The following is a 22636-nucleotide window of genomic DNA, read 5'->3' as shown; positions in this document are numbered from 1 at the left end:
GCAGTGCTTGTGTGTATGTGTGTGTGTGGGGGAGAGGGGACACCAAATAGCAGTACTGTTGGACTGGTTCTGCTTAGTGCATGTGGTGTGGTACTGGGGCTAAAACTCTGAAGCCCACACTTGCAAGGCTGGTGCTTTGCTACTGAGCCATTCCTAGCCCTTCCAGTAAGCCTACTGAAAAACCGTGACTTTAGGACCCCGAGATGGCTCGATGTACAGCACCTGCCTTGCAAGCTTAAGGCTGCAAGTTCAATCGTGAGTTCCATTCTACATGCCTGTGTGTGAGCTCTGTTGCTTGGGATCCTGGGACCATAGCAAAGAGTGTACTCCAGTGCACTGCAAATAAGTGTTTGATGACAACTGTAGAGTCAATAAATTCATGTATCCATTCAGAAAAGAAAAAAAAAAGGCACTAAGTGTTGATATGCTGCTACTGTCAGCCAGGGGGCAAACATGACAAGGCATTTGCTTTCACTTCAAAGGGCTTCCCATGGACAGGAGAGCAAAATTTCATTAGTTCTTGTGTTCCTGTAGTTTTTCTTCAAGTTTTTCGTTATTTGTTGTTGGGCTATACCCAGCTTTGTTCAGGGCTTACTCCTGGCTCTGAGCTCAGGGATCACTTCTAATTTTTGTTTTGTTTTGTTTTAGGCCATATCCAACGATGCTCAGAGCTCTGAAATTACTCTTGGCAGTGCTTGGGGGGCCAGATGGGATGCTAGTGTTTGAGCTGGGTCAGCCATGTGCAAGGCAAATGCCCTCCTCACTGCACTACTGCCTCTACCCCTGTGGGATCACTGCTGGTACACTTGAGGAAACCTTTCCTGTTGCTGGGCTCAATCAATTGCAAGCACAGATGTTACATGATCAGTCTGAGCGATAATTTACAAGATGAAAATGGTAACATTTTATAGAAAACATTGAAAAAACCACAATTTCAAAATGGAATTTGAAATTTAATACAGGTTTATACGATTTATAATCTTGATTCATCACTAGTCGAAAAGAACTTTGTTGTCAAAAGACGGCTTTAATGCAAATCATCTTAGGAAAAATATGAATTCATCACTGATATCATTAAAACATGATTACAAAGCAACTTGTGACAGAACCTCATGGCAGGTAATTCAATGCAATGTTCTGGATAAATGACTGATGGAATTCAGTGGAAAGGACAGTTCAATATATTCACTGGAGAATGATTCCTCACAGAAGTCAAGTGACCACTTAATGTTTCTTTTCTTTTTCTTTTTGCTTTAGGGCCACACCTGGTGGTGCTCAGGGCTTACTTCTGGCTCTGTACTCAGGAATCACTCATGGTGGTGCCTGGGGTGATATGGAATGCTGGGGACTGAACTAGGTTTGGCTGTGTGCAAGGCAAATATCCCACTGCAGTATCTCTCTGGCCCCAGGACTACGTAATGTTTCAGGTCTCATAGACTAACTGCAGGCTGCATATTAGAATCATCTGGGGAGCTTCCCAAACACATTAACATAGGCCCTGATCAAATGAAACTAAATCTCTCAGGGTGAGACTGGGCATTAGAGCTTGTTAAAGGCTCCCCGGGTAATTCTGAGGACCAACTGGCTCGAGAAACTACTCTTCTACAAGTTCCTATTATTGATCTGCATTCCCAAGAGAAGGATATGGTTATTTACATGAACTCTTTCCCACTGTTAGGACTGACTACAAATATCTCGCTTAGCTCTCATCTGTCATCAATAGGGCACTTTTAATCCTTTCAGCTATTCCCCAGGTTCCAGACGTAGTTGCATTTAACAAAAACAGAATAAAGTTGTCTGGTAAAGGAGAAAATAGAACATCATCAATGGAGGTAAGTCACACATTTTTTTCATCCTTGTCCTACCTATGCATTTTGCAATGCAATCTTTACATAAAGACAAATTAACTGAAAGAAAATAATAACATTAACACTAACCTGAATGTTCGAACAAGATCTTTAAGTTGTGTATAAATATCTCCTGGTGATATCTGAAGAGGCCCCCAAAGTCCAGGCAACCTGAAAATTAAATATTTCTTTAAGAATATAACTTAGTCATGTAAATACATGATTTGGATCTTGCCTAAGGGTACATTTTCCATAGGTAATAATGACACTGAGTAATGAGAAGTATTCATAATAATCCTACATGCTACTATGCAGTTTCTACTATAATATGCGGCACCAAAGGACAAAAAAGGTCCTTTATGTCTGCCATCTCTTCTTTAGTGTTTTTTTTTTAACCTCTTTATTTTCAAATATTAGGTAAAAAGAAAGAACACAGGAAGGTGAATTTCCTTTCACATGGTCCGATCCGGACCCTGGATATTCTTCTTATTAAGTATTCAAGGTAGCAATAAAAGTTGGTAAATTTTGAAAGAGCAATTTGGTAATACATCACATTTTGAATGTGAATATTCTTTGACCCAATAATTTATTGTGAAAACATTATGTCTTAGAGAAATAATCAGATAATCATAAAAAAAGGTGCGTGTTGCAGAAATATTTCTAGTAACAAAAAACAATTTTTTTTTACTAGAAATATTTGTCTATTTCTAGTAAAAATAGAAACAAATGTCTGTAGTAGGGGCTGGAGCAATAGCACAGCGGGTAGGGTGTTTGCCTTGCATGCAGCCAACCCGGGTTCAATTCCCAGCATCCCATATGGTCTCCCAGGTACCGCCAGGAGTAATTCCTGAGTGCATGAGCCAGGAGTGACCCCTGTGCATCGTTGGGTGTGACCCAAAAAGCAAAAAAAATTAAAAAGTATGTAGTAGGTGCCTGGTTAAATTAAGATATACCAATATAATGGGAAAAATCATATAGTCTTTCTCTTTATAATATGTTGTACTTCCTAAATCTCTACAATAGGATATATTACCTTTTATTTAATTTTCTTTTGTGGTACCAAGGATTAAATACATGCAAGGCATGCACTTTATCATTGAGCCATATCTCCTGGTCCTAGAATGTATTACATTTTTGTGGGGGCTAGGGGAAAGGGTACACATTAGTGGTGCTTTCGGGACCATATGTGGTATTGGAAACGGAAGTGGGATTGGCCACATGGAAGGCAAGCAACTCAACACCTGTACTATCCTCTAGCCTGAATGAACTATTCTTTATTTTAGGGCAATACTCAGCAGTGCTCAGGGGCTACTCCCAGCTCTGTGTGTGAGAGTTGCTCACTGAGATGCACAGAGGAACATCTGGTGATGGGAACAGAACCTGGGTCTCTTGCATGTACTGAATTCTGTGAGCTACTGCTCCACTTCAGAAGTGTACTTAAGGGGCTGCAGAGATAGCACAGTGGGTAGGGCCCTTGCCTTGTATGTGGCCAACCCAGGTTTAATCCCAGCATCCATTATGGTTTCCTGAGGACCACCAAAGTGATTCCTGAGTGCAGAGGTAGGAGTAACCCCTGAGCATCGCCAGGTGTAACCACACACACACACAACAAAATTTTAAAAAAAGTTTTAAGTTCACCTAAAAATTATTTTAGGGAGCAGGGAGAACTGGAGAGATAGTAAAGTCGGCATGAAGCTTGCCTTACATGCAGCCAAAATATGTTTGACCGCTGGCACCATATATGGTCCTCCGAGCCCTGACAGTAGTGATCTCTGAACACAGAGCTAGGAGTAACCCCTGAGCATCACTGAATATTCCCCACTACCCACAATTTTAATGAAAAGTTCCAAAGTTGAATAATAATAATTCTATCTCTTCCCAGCGCTAGCTACCAGTATTTTGTTATATTTGCATAATTTTTTTCTTCCTTTTTTTAATAGTAATATTTTAAAGTAAATCCCTGATACCATATTCCTTAACCCCTAACTATTTCCTTATGCTTCTCAAAATACATGTGTTTGAGCATGGTAGCTCAGTGATAAAGCACATAGTTGACAAGTATGAAACCCTTGCAGGCTTTTTTCGGAAGAGAAAACAGGATTGCCAGTTTCAAATGTCACTATGATTGGGTCAATTATTTCTACCCAGGGAACAAACATTTTCACCCAAGGATGTTAAAACTGAAGTGCAAAGTTGAACTGAACAAAAACTCAAGTTGCTCTGTACGGATATGTATGCAAACTTAGTTACTAGACCATTAAAACTGTAAAATCTAATTCACATGTGAAACATGTGACACATTTGCCATAAATCATTATTTAAATGAGTCTAGCTTTGATCTTTCCTCCCCTGATTTCACTGAATTACTAAGTGGAATGAGGTAGTTTCATTTTCTTTTCTTTTTTTTTTTTTTAAAGCAAATAAATCTTTTTTTTTGAGGCAAATAAATCTTTGTATTTTAATTTTCTATTCTCACACACTTACCCTTTTTCTTTCTTCTTATTGCTATTTGACTTTTACATCACATCCAGTGCTCAGGGCTCTGTGCTCAGGAATCACTCCTAGCAGAGTTTGGGGGACCATATGGAGGGATACAACCTGAGTCTGTGGTACACAAGCAAACACCTTACCCACGGACTATTTCTCCTGCACGTTTCTCTTTATTGATGTGACTTGGTACCTTCTAGATGAAACAAAAGCTAATTCTTAATACAATATTTTAATAGTCTAAATTTATCAGGTGAAAAAAATGCAAGTAAACTTTTTACACCATTTTCAAAGTTTAAAATTCAATTACATCTTCTATAAATTATGAACTCACAAATAAAAGTGAGATGATAAATTATACTTACACTTTACTCAATTTTTCAAGTACAATGCGTTTTCTAATCTGGTTCTGAGAACTTGAGTCTATCAGTGGAAAGGTGGGATCATTCTGAGTAACATTTAAAAAAGCAGAACAAAATCATAAATTTACATTATTTACATTATAAGAACAATAAGCATCAAACATGAAACTATACCTATGGGATAGCAGAATAAAAACCGGATATGAGAAGTAGAAAATTTAAATTTGAATGCAAAGTCATTAGGTTGGTGTGAACTTTTGTTTGTTTGCTTTTGGGTCACACCTGGTAGTGGCTCAGGCTTACTCCTAGACATCACTCTTGGCAGGGCTGGGGGACCACATGGGAGGCCGGGTACCAAACCCAGGTTGGTCACATGCAAGGCAAGCTCCCTACCCACTATACTATTGCTCTGGCCCATGAACTTCTTTTTGAGTCATCATCTTTTTTTTTGTTTTTTGCACTACTGGGGATCAAACCCTGTCTTCTATTTCCTCATCTGCATAACAGTCATGCATACCTTCTTGAATGAGAAAACATATATAAAAGAATTCTGCGAAGTGCTAAATGCCACACAGATTTAGATTAGGTGATTATAAATAGTAAATACTTAAAATATGTTATGGGAATTCCATTTGTACATACAGCAGTGGAAACAATTCATATGATCACATTTGCTAAGAATGTAAAAAGCTCAGAATAAAACTGCATTTGTCCAAAAGCATCAGAAACCTACAATACAGTTAAAACCTGAGATTTGGAAAAGGGTAATTCCAGACTAATTCAAGAAAACACAATTTAGAAGTCCAATGCTGCTATCCATTATGCATGAGAGCCACTTAGAAGATACAATTTAGATTCTGAGGACCTGCTCACTGTCTTTCCACCCAGTATTTTAGTTTCGGGCATGCCAAGAAGAGTTACTGGCAATCCTTCTTCAAGCTTCAGACTTCGGAGGAAACAAGGAAGTTAGAATGAACAGGAAACATCCAGGCTCTTATAGAAACTGAAGCATGCACAAGGACCTGAGTTCTATCTACAGCTCTGTGTAGTCTCCTGAACACTATTGGGTGTATCTAGGACCTCCAGCACCACTGAATCTGAACATCACTTAAAGGTAGTGACTAAATAACCATTTGGTCCCCATTGCACTGCTTGGAGGGCCGTATAATGATAATAGAAATCATAGCAGTTCTTGGGAGCCCAGGGATGTGACTCAGTCATAGTGTGCTTTGCAGCATGCATGAGGCTATGCATTTGATCCCTTGGACTACCTCACATAAGGCCTTATCTCCCTATCAGTGAATGCAATCTCCAGCATTTTGGTTTTAATCCCCAGAGCAGTAACATGTTTGTGACTCCCAGTGAGCATTATAACCAAGTATGTAACCCCAGACATTTCAACAGGAATATCAACAACAAAGGCAACAGGGGAAAAAAAACCTGAGAATATTCTCAAAAGTTATTGAAACATGACTAAAAAAAATTAGTGTCAGCAAAAGTTGACAGTGAGGAAACTAACAAACAAAAATCTCCAGAGAGAAATGTTACTCTAAGGAGGCTCAATTTACCATAATTTACATATCATCCTGTAACATATCAAGTATTGAAGTACACAAAATGTACAAATACACAAAAACTGAAAGGAGAGCTAATCAACTTATAGTTTGGTGGGAGACTCTGACCCACCTTATTAAACTCTTTTAGTAAGTAGTGGAAGATATTTCAATTAAAAGTTTTGAGAAAACCAAACCAAAAATTAAATCAGGTTATTATCAAATGTGAGCTGGAGTGATAACAAAGTGGGTAGGGCGTTTGCCTTGCACTCGGCTGACCTGGGTTAGATTCCTCCGTCCCTCTTTAAGAGTCTGGCAAGCTACCCGTGGCGCATTTGATATGCCAAAAACAGTAACAACAAGTCTCACAATGGAGACGTTACTAGTGGCCGCTTGAGCAAACTGATGAACAATGGGACGACAGTGCTACAGTGACAGTGCATTATCAAATGTGCACTATTTCTCTGTAACCGTAGCACTGACGTCCTGTTGTTTATCGATTTGCTCGAGCAGATACCAGTAATGTCTCCATTGTGAGACTTGTTACTGTTTCTGGCATATCGAATACGCCATGGATAGCTTGCCAGGCTCTGCCATATGGGCAGGCTCTCCGAGAGGGACGAAGGAATCGAACCTGGCTTGGCTGCATGCAAGGCAAATGTCCTACCCACTATGCTATCGGGCATGCAGACTATTTCCCCAGTGAAAGATTAATTAATAAAATATAACCCATACTCTTCACTATAAGCGAAAACCAACCTCAGATTAATTTTAATGTGAATGGACAAAGTGAAACTTCTATAAGCTTCAATAACTATGACTTAGCAAAGACTTCTTAAAGACATCACTAAAGACAATAAAGTGACTTAGGACACACTTAGAATGAAATGGCAAGTCTAAGCGTACAAGATAATAGCTGCAATACATGTACAAATAACATTGGACTTGAATCCCCAATATGCATACCTTCTACAAATCATAAAGAAAATAAACCCCCCCCCCAGATACTATAATGGGTAAGTAGAAAATGACTGATCTCTTTCTATGATATTTATTCCCAGTCTTCCAATGGTCAATAAGTAAATGAAACAGTGCTCAATTAGTTTTCAGAGAAATGTCTATTACCAAAGAGCATAACACCAGAATGCTGAAAAGTAACAAAAAAGGGGCAAGAGTGTGGAGTCATGGAAACTCTCACAAGGTGATAGTGAAATATAAACGGATATAACCATTTTGGAAAACCTCTTGGCATTATCTAGTCAGTTGAATCTATGCATGTATGAAGACTCAGAAATCCCAGTCCTAGGTACAAACATTAGAAGAGCAAGAAAGATCCCAAAAGAGACTCAAGATCCAAGAGAATCTTGTAATAGCAACAGGAAACAGTCTAAAAGTTCATCAACATAAATAGTAGTATATTTATATAATGAATACACAGCAATGAAAAAAAGAACTATTATCACATGGAGCAACACAAATGATTCACGAACATAAGGCTGATGAAGTAAATTGGAACCAAAGAATAGTGTGGGAATCTATTTATATACAGTTGAAAATGGTGAGGCTAACCTATGCAATTCATTAGTATTATCTTGGCTGGGGAGATACTTGCATTGCAAGCCCAAGACCCCAAATTTGATTCCTGGTCCCTTGTGTTCTCCCCAACCCAGCCCACAGAGTCACAACCGATGACCCAAGCACCACCACGTCACAAGGCTAAAGCACTGAAATATCAGGTCCAAACTGAATATCATTTGGGACCCTGGGTCCCAAAATGCCCCTGGAAAAGCACCCCTAAAAAAGCCATCAATTCTGAAAAAAGGTAATGATTAGGAGTGAACACAGAAGGTTTTTTTTTTTTTTGCACAGGGGTTACTTCTGGCTCTGCACTCAGGAATTACCCCTGTTGGTGCTCAGGGGACCATATGGGATGCTGGGAATCGAACTCGGGTCGGCCGAGTTCAAGGCAAATGCCCTACCTGCTGTGCTATTGCTCCAGCCCACTTCTTTTGTGGTAATTCAAGGGCTGTACATCTACTATTCATTTTACTACAATGACAAATTTTAAAATGTCATGAAGCAAATCAGTAAAAACAGTAAAATCTCAGGGATTAAATTTTTCTCTTTAAAGTTTATAAGCACAAAAACTACAAAACAGAACAAAAAAATACTGTAGTAAGTTTATAGCAGTAGAGTGAGAGCTCAGTCTCTCTCCAACTTAATATAAGTCATGTAAGTGATCTAAGATAGGTGAAGTGACTTCAAAATACAGTGTTAGGCTAGGTAACATTTTGGCAAATTAAAAAAATGTTTCTTTACTCTCTGTCCAATTTCACTCTCTTATATTATTGAATTTTAAGGTACATTTACTCAAAAATCTTTTACCAACCAAAAATGGATAATAGAAACACTGAAAGATTTACATCTTCTACCTTAAATCTCAGTAGCATATATAAGTACTACTTACCAAGTACCAAGCATGTCAGCATAATAAATGCTTTTGTATACATTATCCTTAAAATTCCATGGAGCTGGAGAGTAGTACTGCCTTGTGGGTAACCAACCCAGGTTTGCTCCCCAGTACACCAGAGTCCCCCAGCACCACCAAGAGTGATCCCTGAGTGCAGTGTCAGGAGTAAGCTCTGAGCAACACTGGGTGTGGCCCAAAAACAAACACACAAAAGATTCCTAACAATAAGCAAGGGGAGCTATTGAAAGCAACACAGATGAGTAATCACTCAAGAGATTAACTTCTCATATAGTCAATAAATGACAGAACAAACATTCAAACTTAGGTGTACCTGAGGTGTTCTATTTTCTTTTATGTTTGTTGTTCCCCAGTAATTTTTTCATTCTTTTTTACATGCTTCTATACTATTCTTTATTTTTACTTATATTTTAAGGTGAGAATGCTTACCAAATGTTAAGACGGGTATTTCAGTATTCAACTTAGTAAATCGATTCTACTGCAAACAACTTTGTTGGAAGTAAGATACAAAGATAAAGAACTTTCTTTTTAAGTATTTATTATTTCAGATAATATCCCACACAGGTATTTCAGGTATCCCATGCAGATATATGAAATAATAATATACAATTAAAAAGAAAAATACCAAACCTCATCAGAAAGTCTTCATGTTATATAAAGAATCAAATTTTAAAGAAAACGTCCCACAGGTCTAAGCTAGTTCTACATTAGAGGAAAATTACACATTTATGAAAATTTTCTAGGAACAAGTATCAACTTATTTGAAAATAATGCTGCCCCATACCAGAGAACAGTATTTTACTACATTAAAATTTTCTCTTGGGCTCTCTACCAATGAGCTACATCCCTGGCACTCTGGAGTGCCATTTATTTATTTTATTCATTCATTTATTTATTTATATATTTTTTGCTTTTTGGGTCATACCCAGCGATGCTCAGGGGTTACTCCTGGCTCTGCACTCAGGAATTACTCCTGGCGGTGCCTGGGGGACTATATGGGGTGCCGGGGATCGAACCCGGGTCGGCCATGTGCAAGGCTTTGGCCCCCGTTTTATTTTTTTTTATTTTGCTTTTTGGGTCACACCCGGCGATGCACAGGGGTTACTCCTGGCTTTACACTCAGGAATCACCCTTGGCGGTGCTCAGGAGACCATATGGGATGCTGGGAATCGAACCCGGGTCGGCCGCGTGCAAGGCAAACTCCCTACCCGCTGTGCTATCACTCCAGCCCCAGAGGTGGCGTTTTAAACCTGAAGATTTAATGACTCAAGAAATCTAAAAAATGTAACAATGAACTATTTTTCTTCCTCCTCTAATATCTACACTAATAAGTATTCCATATTTTAGCAGTATGATAAACTTGTCAGCATTTAGACATACCTCTTCTGAGTCTTGTGATTTGGTGGTTTCTTCATTCAAAACATATTGTCCTCTATAAAACTCTCTGATCCTTAGATTTAATGTTTCTGTTTCTTTTTTCAAGTTTTCATAACTTGGTAGTGGCTTAATGGCTGTATTAGAGGCCTTAAATGGTAGAGACTCATCCAAGCTGTTCTGAGACTCCCCCACTGGAGAGGAATAACTCCCTGGGTCAGAGTTTATGTCATCCTCATCAAGTTCTTCTTCTTTAGCCTGAGGGCCTGAAGAGGGTTTCAAACAAACAGAAGCATAATTTTGGCCATATAAAAACCTCAACGTTTCTTCTGTCTTCCACTCAATCAAAGTTTCCTTCAGGACTTTAAGTATGTTTTTCTTTGCAATTTCAGGACACACCTGCACCACACCAGGAGCTGACCTAGACTTGGCATATTTCTTCTTAAAATGCTCGGCGCTTTTCTTGCTTAGGCCTACTAGAGTTATTTTTGAACTATTGTATTCAATTTCAGAATTTTTTGAAGCTTCTGATTTTTCCTGCAAAGGATGATTTGTAGAAATATGAGTACTTCCTTTCTGTAAGGGAGGTTCACAAGTTGCAGCTTTCTCCACATGTGTTAATCTGCAATGGCCTAACTGTTCAGTGACATCATTCACTATCCCTTCTCTGTCTTCATGTTTAGAGTTAGCTTTATGACTGGCTTTCTTTTTCATTATGCCTTTTTGGTGCAGCTGTGGCCTTATATCCGTTGCATTTGGTCTGTTTCCTGGAAGAATGGAGGAAACAAAGTCTTGTTCATTATCACTGCTACTATCACTATGAGTGCTAGGAGAAGTGGGTTCATCATGCTTCACAAGATGGCCAGGATTGTCAATGTCTGAGGTTTCAATGGGTTTACTGCTTAGTTGAACTTCTACTCCTGAATGGCCACTGTAGAAGGAAAGAAGCAAAATTACTATAATAGAAAAGCAAAATGTCTCACAGTACTTCATAATACGGAGTCTTTTTACAGGCATATGTTTACAGGCATATATGTCTGCTCTGGGGATGGCAAGGGGGGGTTAACACATTCTCGTATCTACTAAAATACTTCACTATTTATTATTAGTTATATTTTGGGTGACACCCTGCAGTACTCAGGGGCTCCTCTTGGTGATGTTTGGAAGACCATATGGTGCTTTGAATGGGGCCACAACAGCTGTTTTCAGGGAACCATACTGAACCAGGGATCAAGTCTGGAGCTACTACTGCATGTAAAGCATGCACTCCTGCCTTTGGGCTATTTCCCCAGCCCCTAAGTTTCCTAACTTTTAAAATTATAATTATGTTGGATGCAGACAGTACAATCTCAAATTATCTTGATTTTTGCCTGTTATGTTTTTGAGGCTGCTTTGTAGTCAGAAAACTGCTTTAGGTTTTCTTTTGAAAATCTCATTACTGTTTTCTAAAATAAATAAATAAATAATTATAAATTAAAAATTTTATAGAAACTGTTCCGGTTTTGAAAGATAAAAGAGATATTTCAACATTTTGAAATTCTGTTATACAGAAAGTTTCATAGTAAAAAAACATACAGTTTTAGCAGAAAGTACAGCTGGCAAACCAACACTTATCAATGAAAGAAAGACATTTACATTTAAACATCCTGAGTTACAGTAGTAAAAATGAACAGTTTTTTTTCCATTAGGTTCCTTCAATTTTCAGGTTAGGGCAAAAAAGAAAAATCAAACATTATGAAATAGTGTGGGTATATCTATATAAATATAAGCAAAAATCAAGCATAGTTGAGTACTTCCTCTGAAGCAAATATCCATACCAAACCAGGAAAGATTAGGATGAGAGAGAAGGCTAGAACAGGAAACTTCTTCTCATGAAAGGTACATGACAACTCTATTTCTCATAAAACAGAAACTCTCTGTAAATTTGAAACTGCTCCCAGAAAAAAACCAGAGAGAGAGAGAGAGAGAGAGAGAGAGAGAGAGAGAGAGAGAGTGAGAGAGAGAGAGAGAAAGAGAGATAGAGAGTGTGTGTGTGTGAGAGAGAGAGTGTGCGTGTGTGTTTATCTATAAAGTAGCACAGTGAGGAATGAACAGTGGGCTGGAGTGATAGTACAGCGGGTAGGGTTTTTGTCTTGCACGAGGCCAGCCTGGATTCGATCCCCAACATCCCAAATGGTCCCCTGAGCACCATCAGGAGTAATTCCTGAGCACTGCCCGGGTGTGACACGCCTCCTCAAACAAAAAAAAAGAACAGAATACTGGCAGGGAGGGGCACTATAAAAAAGGAAGAAAAACAAACTTTAAAATAAAGTGTTTATTCAGTATTAGATATAATTTTTTTAGTTAGAATTTGGCCTACATAGTTAGAGAACTGTTTGCATCCAGTGAAATTGTGTCACTGTTTCACTGTCATATCGTTGCTTATCGATTTGCTTTAGCGGGTACCAGTAACATATCCATTGTGAGACTTGTTGTTACTGTTTTTGGCATATTGAATATGCCATGGGTAGCTTGCCAGTCTCTGCCGTGCGGGCGGATACTCTTGGTAGCTTGCTGGGCTCTCTGAGAGGGATGGCAGAATCAAACTCGAGTCGACTGCGTGCAAGGCAAACACCCTACCCACTGTGCTATCGCTCCATCCAGTGTAATTATAATTAAAAAAGAAAAAAATCAGGAAACTGAGGTGCTGAGGAAATAGCCCAAAGGCTGGAGTGCATGCTTTACATGCCATAGTAGCTAGCTCCAGACTTGATCCCTGGTTATGCATGATTCTCTGAATACAACTGTTGTGGCACCAAACAAATACACACACACATACACACACACACACACACACACACACACAAAATCGAACATTCATTTCACACAAACACACAAATTAGGAAATTGAACATTCATATATTTCATATTTCAGAAATTTACGGTAAGTACATTTTATCATAATTGAAAGCTATACACTAAAGATATGTCAATAAACATCTGTTGCTTGTTTTCAAGACCATGTAACTAAGGCGGTAAATAAAAACCAGTAAATAAATTCTGGGAAACAAGCAACTATTTTGAAAGGTGGTCATAGCTGGGCAAACAGAACCATGAGATTTTAGATAAAAATCACAAGCTGGAATTTCTAGTTTTATTAAAAAAAAAGAATTGATACACTAATATTTTTAAATCCTATGAAATGAAAGACTAACAACCTTTCAACAGGGGCCAGAAAGATAGCACAGCAGGTAGGGTGCAGGCCTTGCACACAGCTCACACAGGTCTGATTCCCACTCCTGCCTACGGTCCCCTAAGCCCCTCCAGCAGCAATCCTTGAGCACACAGCCAGAGCACCTCTGAGTATGGCTAGAAAGACAAAACAAAAACTGAACCAAACAAAACAAAAACCTTTCAACAAATGTAATTGGCAAAATCCACTTGACAAAGAAGTACATTATGTCAGATGGAAGCTGTGTTTGTGCCATATTTCAACAGGTTCAATTAGACTGTCTTGGTAGGAACAGCTGTACATAAATCATACAGATCAAACACACCATCTTACCAACACAAAAGAAAAAGCTGTACAAGGCAAATAATTCTTTGTGTGGGCTAGAATGGACACTTACATAATACATCTGCACAGCAAACCCAAGAGCTCCCATCACCTGGTTTATTCTAATGTTTCTATTCACCTGAATATATAGAAGGGAAGAGATACTGATTCATCCATACCTTTGTCCTTCCTGAAGCAGCTGAAAATCAGGATGCCTGTGACAAAAACAAAGACACAGAAAACTGAACACAACCAATGTCTAATATTTTCAAGTGTTTAGTATAAATATACTGAATAGAAACATATGCAAGAAGTTGTTTATATAAGGGTATTTTCTGGACTGGAGCAATAGCACAGCGGTAGGGCATTTTTCTTGCATGCAGCCGACCCGGGTTTGATTCCTCCACCCCTCTCAGAAAGCCCAGCAAACTACCGAGAGTATCCTGCCCACACGGCAGAGCCTGGCAAGCTACCCGTGGCATATTCGATATGCCAAAAACAGTAACATCAAGTCTCACAAAGGAGACGTTACTGGTGTCCGCTTGAGCAAATCGATGAGCAACGGAACGACAGTGCTACAGTGTTAAGGATATTTCCTAAAGAAAAAAGGAAAGGCTGAGGCACTGCAAAATTTAATCACAAGCAATCTGGAAATGTAGCTTTTATTTTTTAAATAAATAGTAAAAATCTCAATCAAAAAGTGATTTACTCACATTACAGGGCTAAATTCAACTTTCTAAGAACAACAGTTTCCCCTAATCTGACTGGAGTAAAACACTCCTTCCCTGAATTTCAGAACCATCATTGTTTGTACAATGAATATAATTTGCACATGTTCTGTTTTCAGTTTGAGGCCACATCTGAAGGGGCTAGTTCTGGTGCAGTGCTGGGGGCTGTTCCCAGCAGCTATGAGGAGATCCCCTGGCAGTGCTTAGGGGGAATGCTGTGCTAGTAATAGTCATAACTCAGGTCCTTACAAGGTGCTAGGTGCACCTAGTGCTCTACTATTAGAGTTCTATCTCTGGTCCTAATTCCGGTTTCTTAAGTTCACTGAAGGGAGAGATTATACCTGAAAATTTCTTGCATTTCCTTTGTGTAAGTAGTACTTTATGGCCTACTTTTGAGAAAGCAGTTGTACAGATAAAAATCTATGCAGATCAGGTGACTTAATTTACCTCTAGGAACAATTCCCCTGTGCAATACCAGAAATCGTATCTGGCACGATAATAAAATGGGAAGGAATCCCAACATATGCAGAAATAGAGAAACAAATGAATTCAAGAAGATAGGAAAACTAAGCCTTTCATATGTTCAAAGCACTTTGAACATGATTGCAAAAAGGTCCTTGTAACGACTATAAAAGATGAAATAAAAGTGTACAAGTAAATAAAACAATATTCCTCGTTCACGGATAGGAAGACTCAGTATTTTCAAGATACTAGTTTTTCTCAATTTGACTAACTCAAAGCAATCCCAATAAAAATTCTGACATGTTTAAGAAGATGCAGAAGTCCCTGAATAGCTAATACCAAACTGAAGGAGAACAATAAGGTTGGAAGACTAGGACTGCCAGACTTCAAGACTTGACTTTAAATTAGACTGTTTTATTCTGAATAATATAACCAGCATGGGAATTATAATCAACAAAAGTCATATACTTGAAAGTTAAAAAAAAGGGACAACTTTAAAAATTATAGTAGAGCTATAGGAAGTGGAATGACAATATCTTGGTGGATAAATACATCAATAGAACAAAAGAGAGTGCTCAGAAACAGACAAATATGAATATAATCAAATTATTATCCACATGCAAAAAAAATTACTTTTATAGAAGACTTATCCAAAACACTAAAGAATTCCTAATACTACAATAGCAAGGTTTCAGACAATTCAATTAAAAAGCAGCTGGGGTCTGGGAAGATGGTTCAGAGGGATGCTATGCACGTGGGAACCCCAGAGATCTCGTGCCCTGACTATGCTGGGAGTCACCCAAGCACTACACCAGGAATAAACCCTGAGCCCGACAAGATATGGTCCAAACACCATAATAAATAATAGGCCAAAATCCTTAACAGATACATCATTCAAGAAGATGCTTAACAAATATATGAACGTTCTACATCCTGGCAACAAAGAAATACAAATTAAAAGGAATAGGCATCACTATCCTTCACCTATTGACTATTCAGAACCCTAGATATTGTGTCCTCCCCAAATTCAGCTGTTAAATCCTAAGTCCAATGTGATGATGGTAGTAGGCTGTGGAGCTCTGAAAGGTGATTAGGTCAAGATGGCAAGCCCAGCAGGAATGGGATTAGTTCATTCATAGAAAAGGTCTCAGAGATCCTTCCCATTCCATTGTGAGATTCCAAGTAGAAGTCTGCAATCCAGAAGGTCCTCACCATATCAGACCTCTAGTCACCATAAGTATGAGAAAGAAATTCATATTGTTTATAAGCCATCCACTTTGAATGAAGACACTGGTCAAAACTTTAAGAGATACCTCATCAAGGAAGAGAAACTAATAGATACAAACGAATATAGGAAAAGCTGTACCATGTCATCTGTCCTCAGAGAAAGGCAAATAAAAACATTAGTAAGATGCCATTACATACTAGTGGAATGGCCAGAATCCAGAACACTGACATCAGCTGGCAGTGAGGATATGGAGCAACACATGTGCTCATTACAGGGGACATGCAAAAATGGTACAGCCACCGTGAAGACAGTCTGGTGATTTACTAAGAGATTAAACAGAATCCTATCATACAATAAAATTATGCTGCTCAGTATTTACGCAAAGAAGCTGGAAATGTAAGTCACATAAAGACCTGAACACGCTGTTTATAGAAACATTCAGTGCTGGAGTTAATAACAGGAAGTAAGGTGTTTGCTGTGCATGGAGGTGGCCCCAGTTTAGTCCCCAGCACTGCATATAATTCCCCTGTGCCCTGCCAGCAATGATTCCTGAGCACAGAGCAGAAAGTAAGTCCTGAGTACTGCCAGGTGTGCTCTAACTATATTCATCTAACTATAAAACTTGGAAGCAATTGGATGTTAAGTATGAAAAAGTTAAGCTTGGTGAATTGTGTGAAATATTAATGCTAAAATGAATGAGTCATCAAGACATAAAAAGACAAAGGGAACTTAACTGAGTATTACTAAGTGGAAGAGGGCTGTTTGAAAACACAATGTATGCTGAAGGACACTATATTGGAGAAAAGTTAAAACTAAGGACACAGTAAAAAGATCCAGAGTGATGGGTGGGAGGGGGGGCAAAGGGTAGGAAATGAGTAAGTGGAGCACAGAGGGATTTTTAGGTTTATAAAACTATACTATTAAAAGCTAGAGTGATAGTACAGTGGGTAGGGCATTTGCCTTGCATGCAGCTGACCCGAGTTTGATCCCCGACATCCCATATGGTCCTCTGAGCAACGCCAGGAGAAATTCCTAAGTGCAGAGCCAGGAGTAACCCCTGAGCATTGCCAGGTGTGACCCCAAAACAAAAAAATAAAACAAAAATAAAACTATACTACAAAATATTATCATGTAGATACAAGCCATTAGAGTTTATACAAATTTCAGAAGTTATACAACAGTGAACCCTAAATTTAAACTATGCACTTGGGTGACAATGCATCAATGGAAGCCCACAGACTGTAACAAATGGATTCCAGTGATAGGAAATGGTGAGAACCGGGGAGGCTCTGCATGGGAGGGAGTACCAGAGAGGAGGGAGTACTGGATATTTCCTCTCCATTTTGCTTTCAACCTAAAACTGCAGTTTTTTGTTTGTTTTGGGGGGGCGTCACACCTGTCAATGCTTAGGGCTTACTTTTGTCTCTGAGCTCAGGGATCACCCCTGGCTGTGTTCAAAGATCTATGCTGGATGCTGCAGACGAAACCTGGGCCAGCCACGTGCAAAGTACATTACCTTGCACTGTACCTCGATGTACTATCTCTCCAGCCCCCAAACTTAAAACTGCTTTTAAAATAAAGTCCGCTTTTCTCACACACGCGCGCGCGCACACACACACACACACACACACACACACACACACAAAATAAGGAAACTAGGCATGTATTAAAGAAACATTAAGGCACTGAAATAAAAAAAAAAAACCCAAAACAACCACTAACCTTTCAATTTTAAAAAGCCAGGCAAAATGGACAAATGGAATCAGAATCAAATGCGTTAAGACACTTGCTTATTTATTTTTAAAGTTTTTGGGTCACACCCAGCAATGCTCAGGAGTTACTCCTGGCTCTGCACTCAGGAATTACTCTTGGAGGTGCTTGGGGAACCACATGGGATGCCGGGGATCAAACCTGGGTCAGGTACGTATAAGGCAACCACCTTACCCGCTGTACTATATCTCTAGCCCCCCAAATTAAGACATTTTAGAGGTTATTTGAGTTTTAAGTATTTTTCTAATTAAACAGTACAGCATCAACTATATTACATTGCCTATGTAATTCATTATCTTTTGATAATTTTTGATCATTCATTTATCTTTTAGTCATTATTAAGCACAGGATACACTGTAGGGAATGGTTATCTTGTCAATTCTCTGTTATGGGAGGCCCCTCTAAATGATCCTGGCACCCTCCCACAGATACCATATAGCAGGAGGCATACAGATGTAAGAGTATTTGCCATCTTTACTGTTGAGATTTCTTAGTCACTCTAGAGTTCCTCAAACCAGTAATAGAAATGTTTGAAGGAAGAAGGTAAAACAGAGCAATGAGTGGTAGTTGCCTGGGCGTGAAAATTTAATCACTTTTTCCCCTCAACCAACTGTCTAACCTTTCCCAATCATCCAAATTATTCTGTTTACACTGCCTCTTCCCACGCACTAAAATTTCAGTCAAAGATGTTACCTTGGTTTTGTGTTGCAAAGAATGACACTGCTTGGTTTAGTCACCTTGACTAGACCACGGGTTATTTATAACTCACATTAAGGTTATTTTTCCCCTTAAATAATATGGTAACATTCACAATAAAATGTTTCATTGACTGTTGATTACTTTTTCCCAATTGCACTTAAAAGTTTTCTCACTTTTCCTAATCGACATCCCATCACTACTCAAATCTTTCTAGCTAAAATGACCAAGGTTCAGTACTATGCAGCTCTCTACACTACAGTACTATGCAGCTCTCTACACTAGAGAGAGCTGCATAGTACTGTAACTATGTTACATAAAACAAAGTTTTATTTATTGGTCAGTATGGCTCATGAGAGCTATACTACTGCATCCTGTAAAACAGGAGAGTAAGTGCAAGAACCATAAGAAAGGTGTGAGCTGTCACAGGAAGTCAGAGTAGAAAAAGAAACTTGCTATTGAGCCAATCAAGAAAAGCTTCAGATTCATACAGTCTATAAAAATAGATAGAACTTTTATAGTAAGGCATTTGAGGCTATTCATATGGGTTTTACTCTGGCATTCACCCCCTTTCCCTAACTCTTTCTTTTAGTATGTTCTCTTAACAATAGTGGCTTAAATTGCCACTACTAAAAACAAGTGACCAAGGAACAACAAAAAAATCCATCTTTCAGTTTCACTGCATCCCCCACCCCACCCGTAAGCCTTCTTACAATTAAGACTCTTCACTTATAATTATCAATTCTGTTATTTCTGATTGGGCTACCAGCCCTCTCTCCACTGGAATCTGTATGCAGCCCTCTACTGAAATTGCTTATGCTAAGATGATCAAATAGCACAGAAATGCTGAATTCAAGCATTTTCCCCAGTGGTTTTAGTTTTTCCATGTTAGAGCAGAGGTAAAGCAATCATGAGAAAAGATCCTGAGAAAGGAAAAACATAGGAACAAGTCACTAGAACAAGTCTTTGGTGAGAGGAGAATGGAATCAGCAAGACAGAGGGTGCTGTAATAGCAAAGGGGAAGCAAATAAATGAGAGAGTACATGAAGAACACAAAAATCTGTTGGATGCCTGCAGTCTTTTCAGTTATTCAGGTTGAGTTTAAAGAGGAGAAAAGTACCAGTCAATAAGAAACAAAGAAAAATATGTCAGCACTCAGTTGACACTAGATGAAAGGAAGTAGAACGGGGCAAAGGTACAGAGTATAGAGTTTGATTCCAGACAGATTTGGGTTTAATTTCAATACCTACATATATAAGCCAAGCATTCTCGGCTGAGTCTCTAATCTTTCTAAAGCCCACCACCCACAAAATGGGTAACAATACTTCAACTGAGGAGGAGGCTGTGAGGGCTGAGCTAAACATGTTAGCCTATCTAAAGTGGTAATGATTTAATCTCAGAATTTTATCCAGTAATATCAGCAAACTAATACAGAAAAAGAGAATGACCAAAGCTTGGAAGGTGGACCTGATAGAGGACTAAGGGAAAATGGTTTGCTTGAGAGGGCAAGTCTGAGAACTGTTAATTGTAGAACTCAAGAAAAAAAATTAGATGAGGGTCTGTGAACCTCTTAGAAGAATAGAAGATGAGACAGGAGGTCAAAAAGAGGTCAGCAAGCATACTTAGGAGCAATGACTGTAGATGAGACACAGGCTGTGGTCAGAGACGGGAAACTCTCGTGTCAAGAACTTGGAGGCCAAGAATCCTTCCAAACAAGAGTGAAAATTTTTCAAATCGCTGAAATGAAATACACTAATCAAAATATCAGTGTAATTTTAAATCACGAATGCAATCTAAGTGCTGTGAGAAACCATATATCTCTATTTCTATATAAATGCATATGTATCTAGATCACTAAGTATGTATATTAGGTATAAGCCAACAGAAAACACCAGACTATAATTCCCCAGTGTGGTGGGAACTTCTCAAATATAATTGTAGACGTGTTACTCAGAAAGTTTCTATTCTACAAACCAAGTAGAACGAAGGTGGCTTGTTCAGGAAGAGGTTTAAGAAGTTGCTCTGCAGAGGTTTTTGGCTTCCGCACCTCTGAGATTATGTTTATTGCTAAGAAGCATGTGTGAAAATCCCCTGCTCTGGGCCACAGGATGGCGCTTCCAGCTCAGTCAGCATTAAACCACTCACTCTCAACTTGATCTTTCAAATGTCAGTTTTGATTTTCAGCGTTTGTCCTTCCTTCTTATTAGCTCCTGATATCCTAGGTTACACAAAGGAAACATCTCTCTGAACAAAGACTTGTCAGAATCTACAGTTTACAAAATTACAAATGAAGCAATGTGAGTGCCTGAATGAGCACTGTTTCGGAGCAACAAGACTTTATGCGGTCTGCTTCTGGCCACCAAGCAGATGAAAAACTTCTAACTCACAGCAGGAAAAACATCCTACTACATCATGACCCAGGTCACGTAGCTCAGTGCTCTGTCTCTGACAGGCCAGCAGGCGACACTCTGAGCCCAGGGCCGCTGCAACTTTCTCTGCCACTAAGATCTGCTCCAGGTATTCTTCATACCTTCACTATAATATGAGAGGCAAAAAAACTTCTCAGATGCTTTCTGGCTCCAGAGCTTTGGGGAGGTGGCTGAGAGGTTTGAGCACTTGCCTTGCATGTGTTCTCTTACACCATTAATAAAAAATTATAAAGCTCTGGGAGATAAGTACTGAGCTGGAACTAATGAATTTATTTTGTCTAATCTTTCATAAATCTTGGCACTTACAATGAGAAAGTGAGTTTACCACAGTATAAAATAGAATCTTAAAAGTTTTAAGGAATACTAGAGGTTTTAAATTTTAGAACCCAAGGAATAAATTTACATTCACTTTTACAATTAGGTATGAGAGTTAAGTTCAGTTAAATGCAATATTCTGCTAAATGGTATGTGAAATCAGTGTCCCTGAAGGTATTCAAATACTAATCAAATCCTGTAGTAATCTTCATCTTTGTAGACAGAAAAGTTAAAATTATCTCAGTAATTTTTATTCTAAATTCTAAAATGAGACAAATGCCCCTCTTTAGGGGGTAGTTAAGTTTCCATAGTCTTAGGCTAACAATTTTAATTTTCATCATTTTTAGAGATAAGTCCTTATCTAGAAAATTTTCACTATAGTAGTAGTGACTAATTAGAATGTTGGAACTAATAGGAACTAAATGATTAAACATAACTTTTTCCTTTACAGATGAGGAAACCAAAGTTTAGTGATGGAACAGACTTATCTACGGTGAAGAAAATGGCTAATCTGAGATCAAACAAAACAGTGCTCTTAAAATTGCAGATCCATGCTGGGGAGGTACTCAAAGGAAAGGCCACAGCTTCATATGCATGAGGCACGAGACAGCCTCCACCAGGCTAACCAAGCATCACTGGGAGAGCCACACAAGCACCACTGGGAGGCCCCTTTAAAAATCAAATAAAAAACCTCTGTATTTGAGAATTAATCAATGAAGTGGACTGCTACCAACATAATATTTTTAAAAAGCAAGAGTCAGAACACCTGCAAGCTTGGGTTTGATACCCGACACCGGGTGGAGAGAAGGGTGGGAAGCAAAAGTAGAAAATATAGGAGGCTAAAAAGAAAAATACAGAACCTTTATGATGCAGCCAGGATAAGAATTGCTTCATAAAACTTCACTTCAATCATATGTATTGTGTTATAGTAAGCTGTACTTACATAGGGGTAATTTTTTCTAAAGTCATTAAAATAAAATATCTGATTCACTGAATTTTAAAATTCCTTATTTTAAAACTATGATTAAGATTATCATGTTATTTATTATGAGTCACTGAACGAATAAAAATCTAGTACTTGACTCACTGAATCAAGTACTAGAATCTATTTGTCATTTCCCCCTTTAAAAGAAAGGTTCTGAATGTTTAATTCCATTACATATGTGAAGATTTATTTTTTGTGGTTTCTTTTTTTTTCTTTTGAAAACTTTCTTTAAGTTATCACATTCCTTAGAGTTTATATGTGCAAAAGCTAGACAAGCATCTTAAAATACTAAATTCTGTAATTCCAATTATCACGTTTTAGAAGTCTGTGAGAAAACAGTGACCTCTAGTGGATTCATCAAATGAACTTGGTTCATG

At 38.5% G+C, this 22636-nt stretch overlaps 1 protein-coding gene across 2 annotated transcripts in view; it reads right to left on the bottom strand.

The window, feature by feature from the left end:
* The window catches only part of RPAP2 (RNA polymerase II associated protein 2), a 76569-nt gene that overhangs the window by 40455 nt on the left and 13478 nt on the right, over positions 1-22636 (bottom strand). For both annotated transcript variants that reach the window (XM_055140460.1, XM_055140461.1), the window contains exons 7-10: positions 13826-13861; positions 10118-11042; positions 4700-4782; positions 1938-2018 (exon numbers count right to left, since the gene is read on the bottom strand). In XM_055140460.1, coding sequence (XP_054996435.1) covers positions 1938-2018; positions 4700-4782; positions 10118-11042; positions 13826-13861 — 1125 coding nt within the window. The remainder of the gene's footprint in view (positions 1-1937; positions 2019-4699; positions 4783-10117; positions 11043-13825; positions 13862-22636) is intronic.

Source organism: Sorex araneus, chromosome 5 (genome assembly GCF_027595985.1).
Source record: "Sorex araneus isolate mSorAra2 chromosome 5, mSorAra2.pri, whole genome shotgun sequence".
NCBI classification, from domain to species: domain Eukaryota; kingdom Metazoa; phylum Chordata; class Mammalia; order Eulipotyphla; family Soricidae; genus Sorex; species Sorex araneus.
Note: the sequence above shows the minus strand (reverse complement) of the source record. Positions and strands in the feature narration are given on the sequence as shown.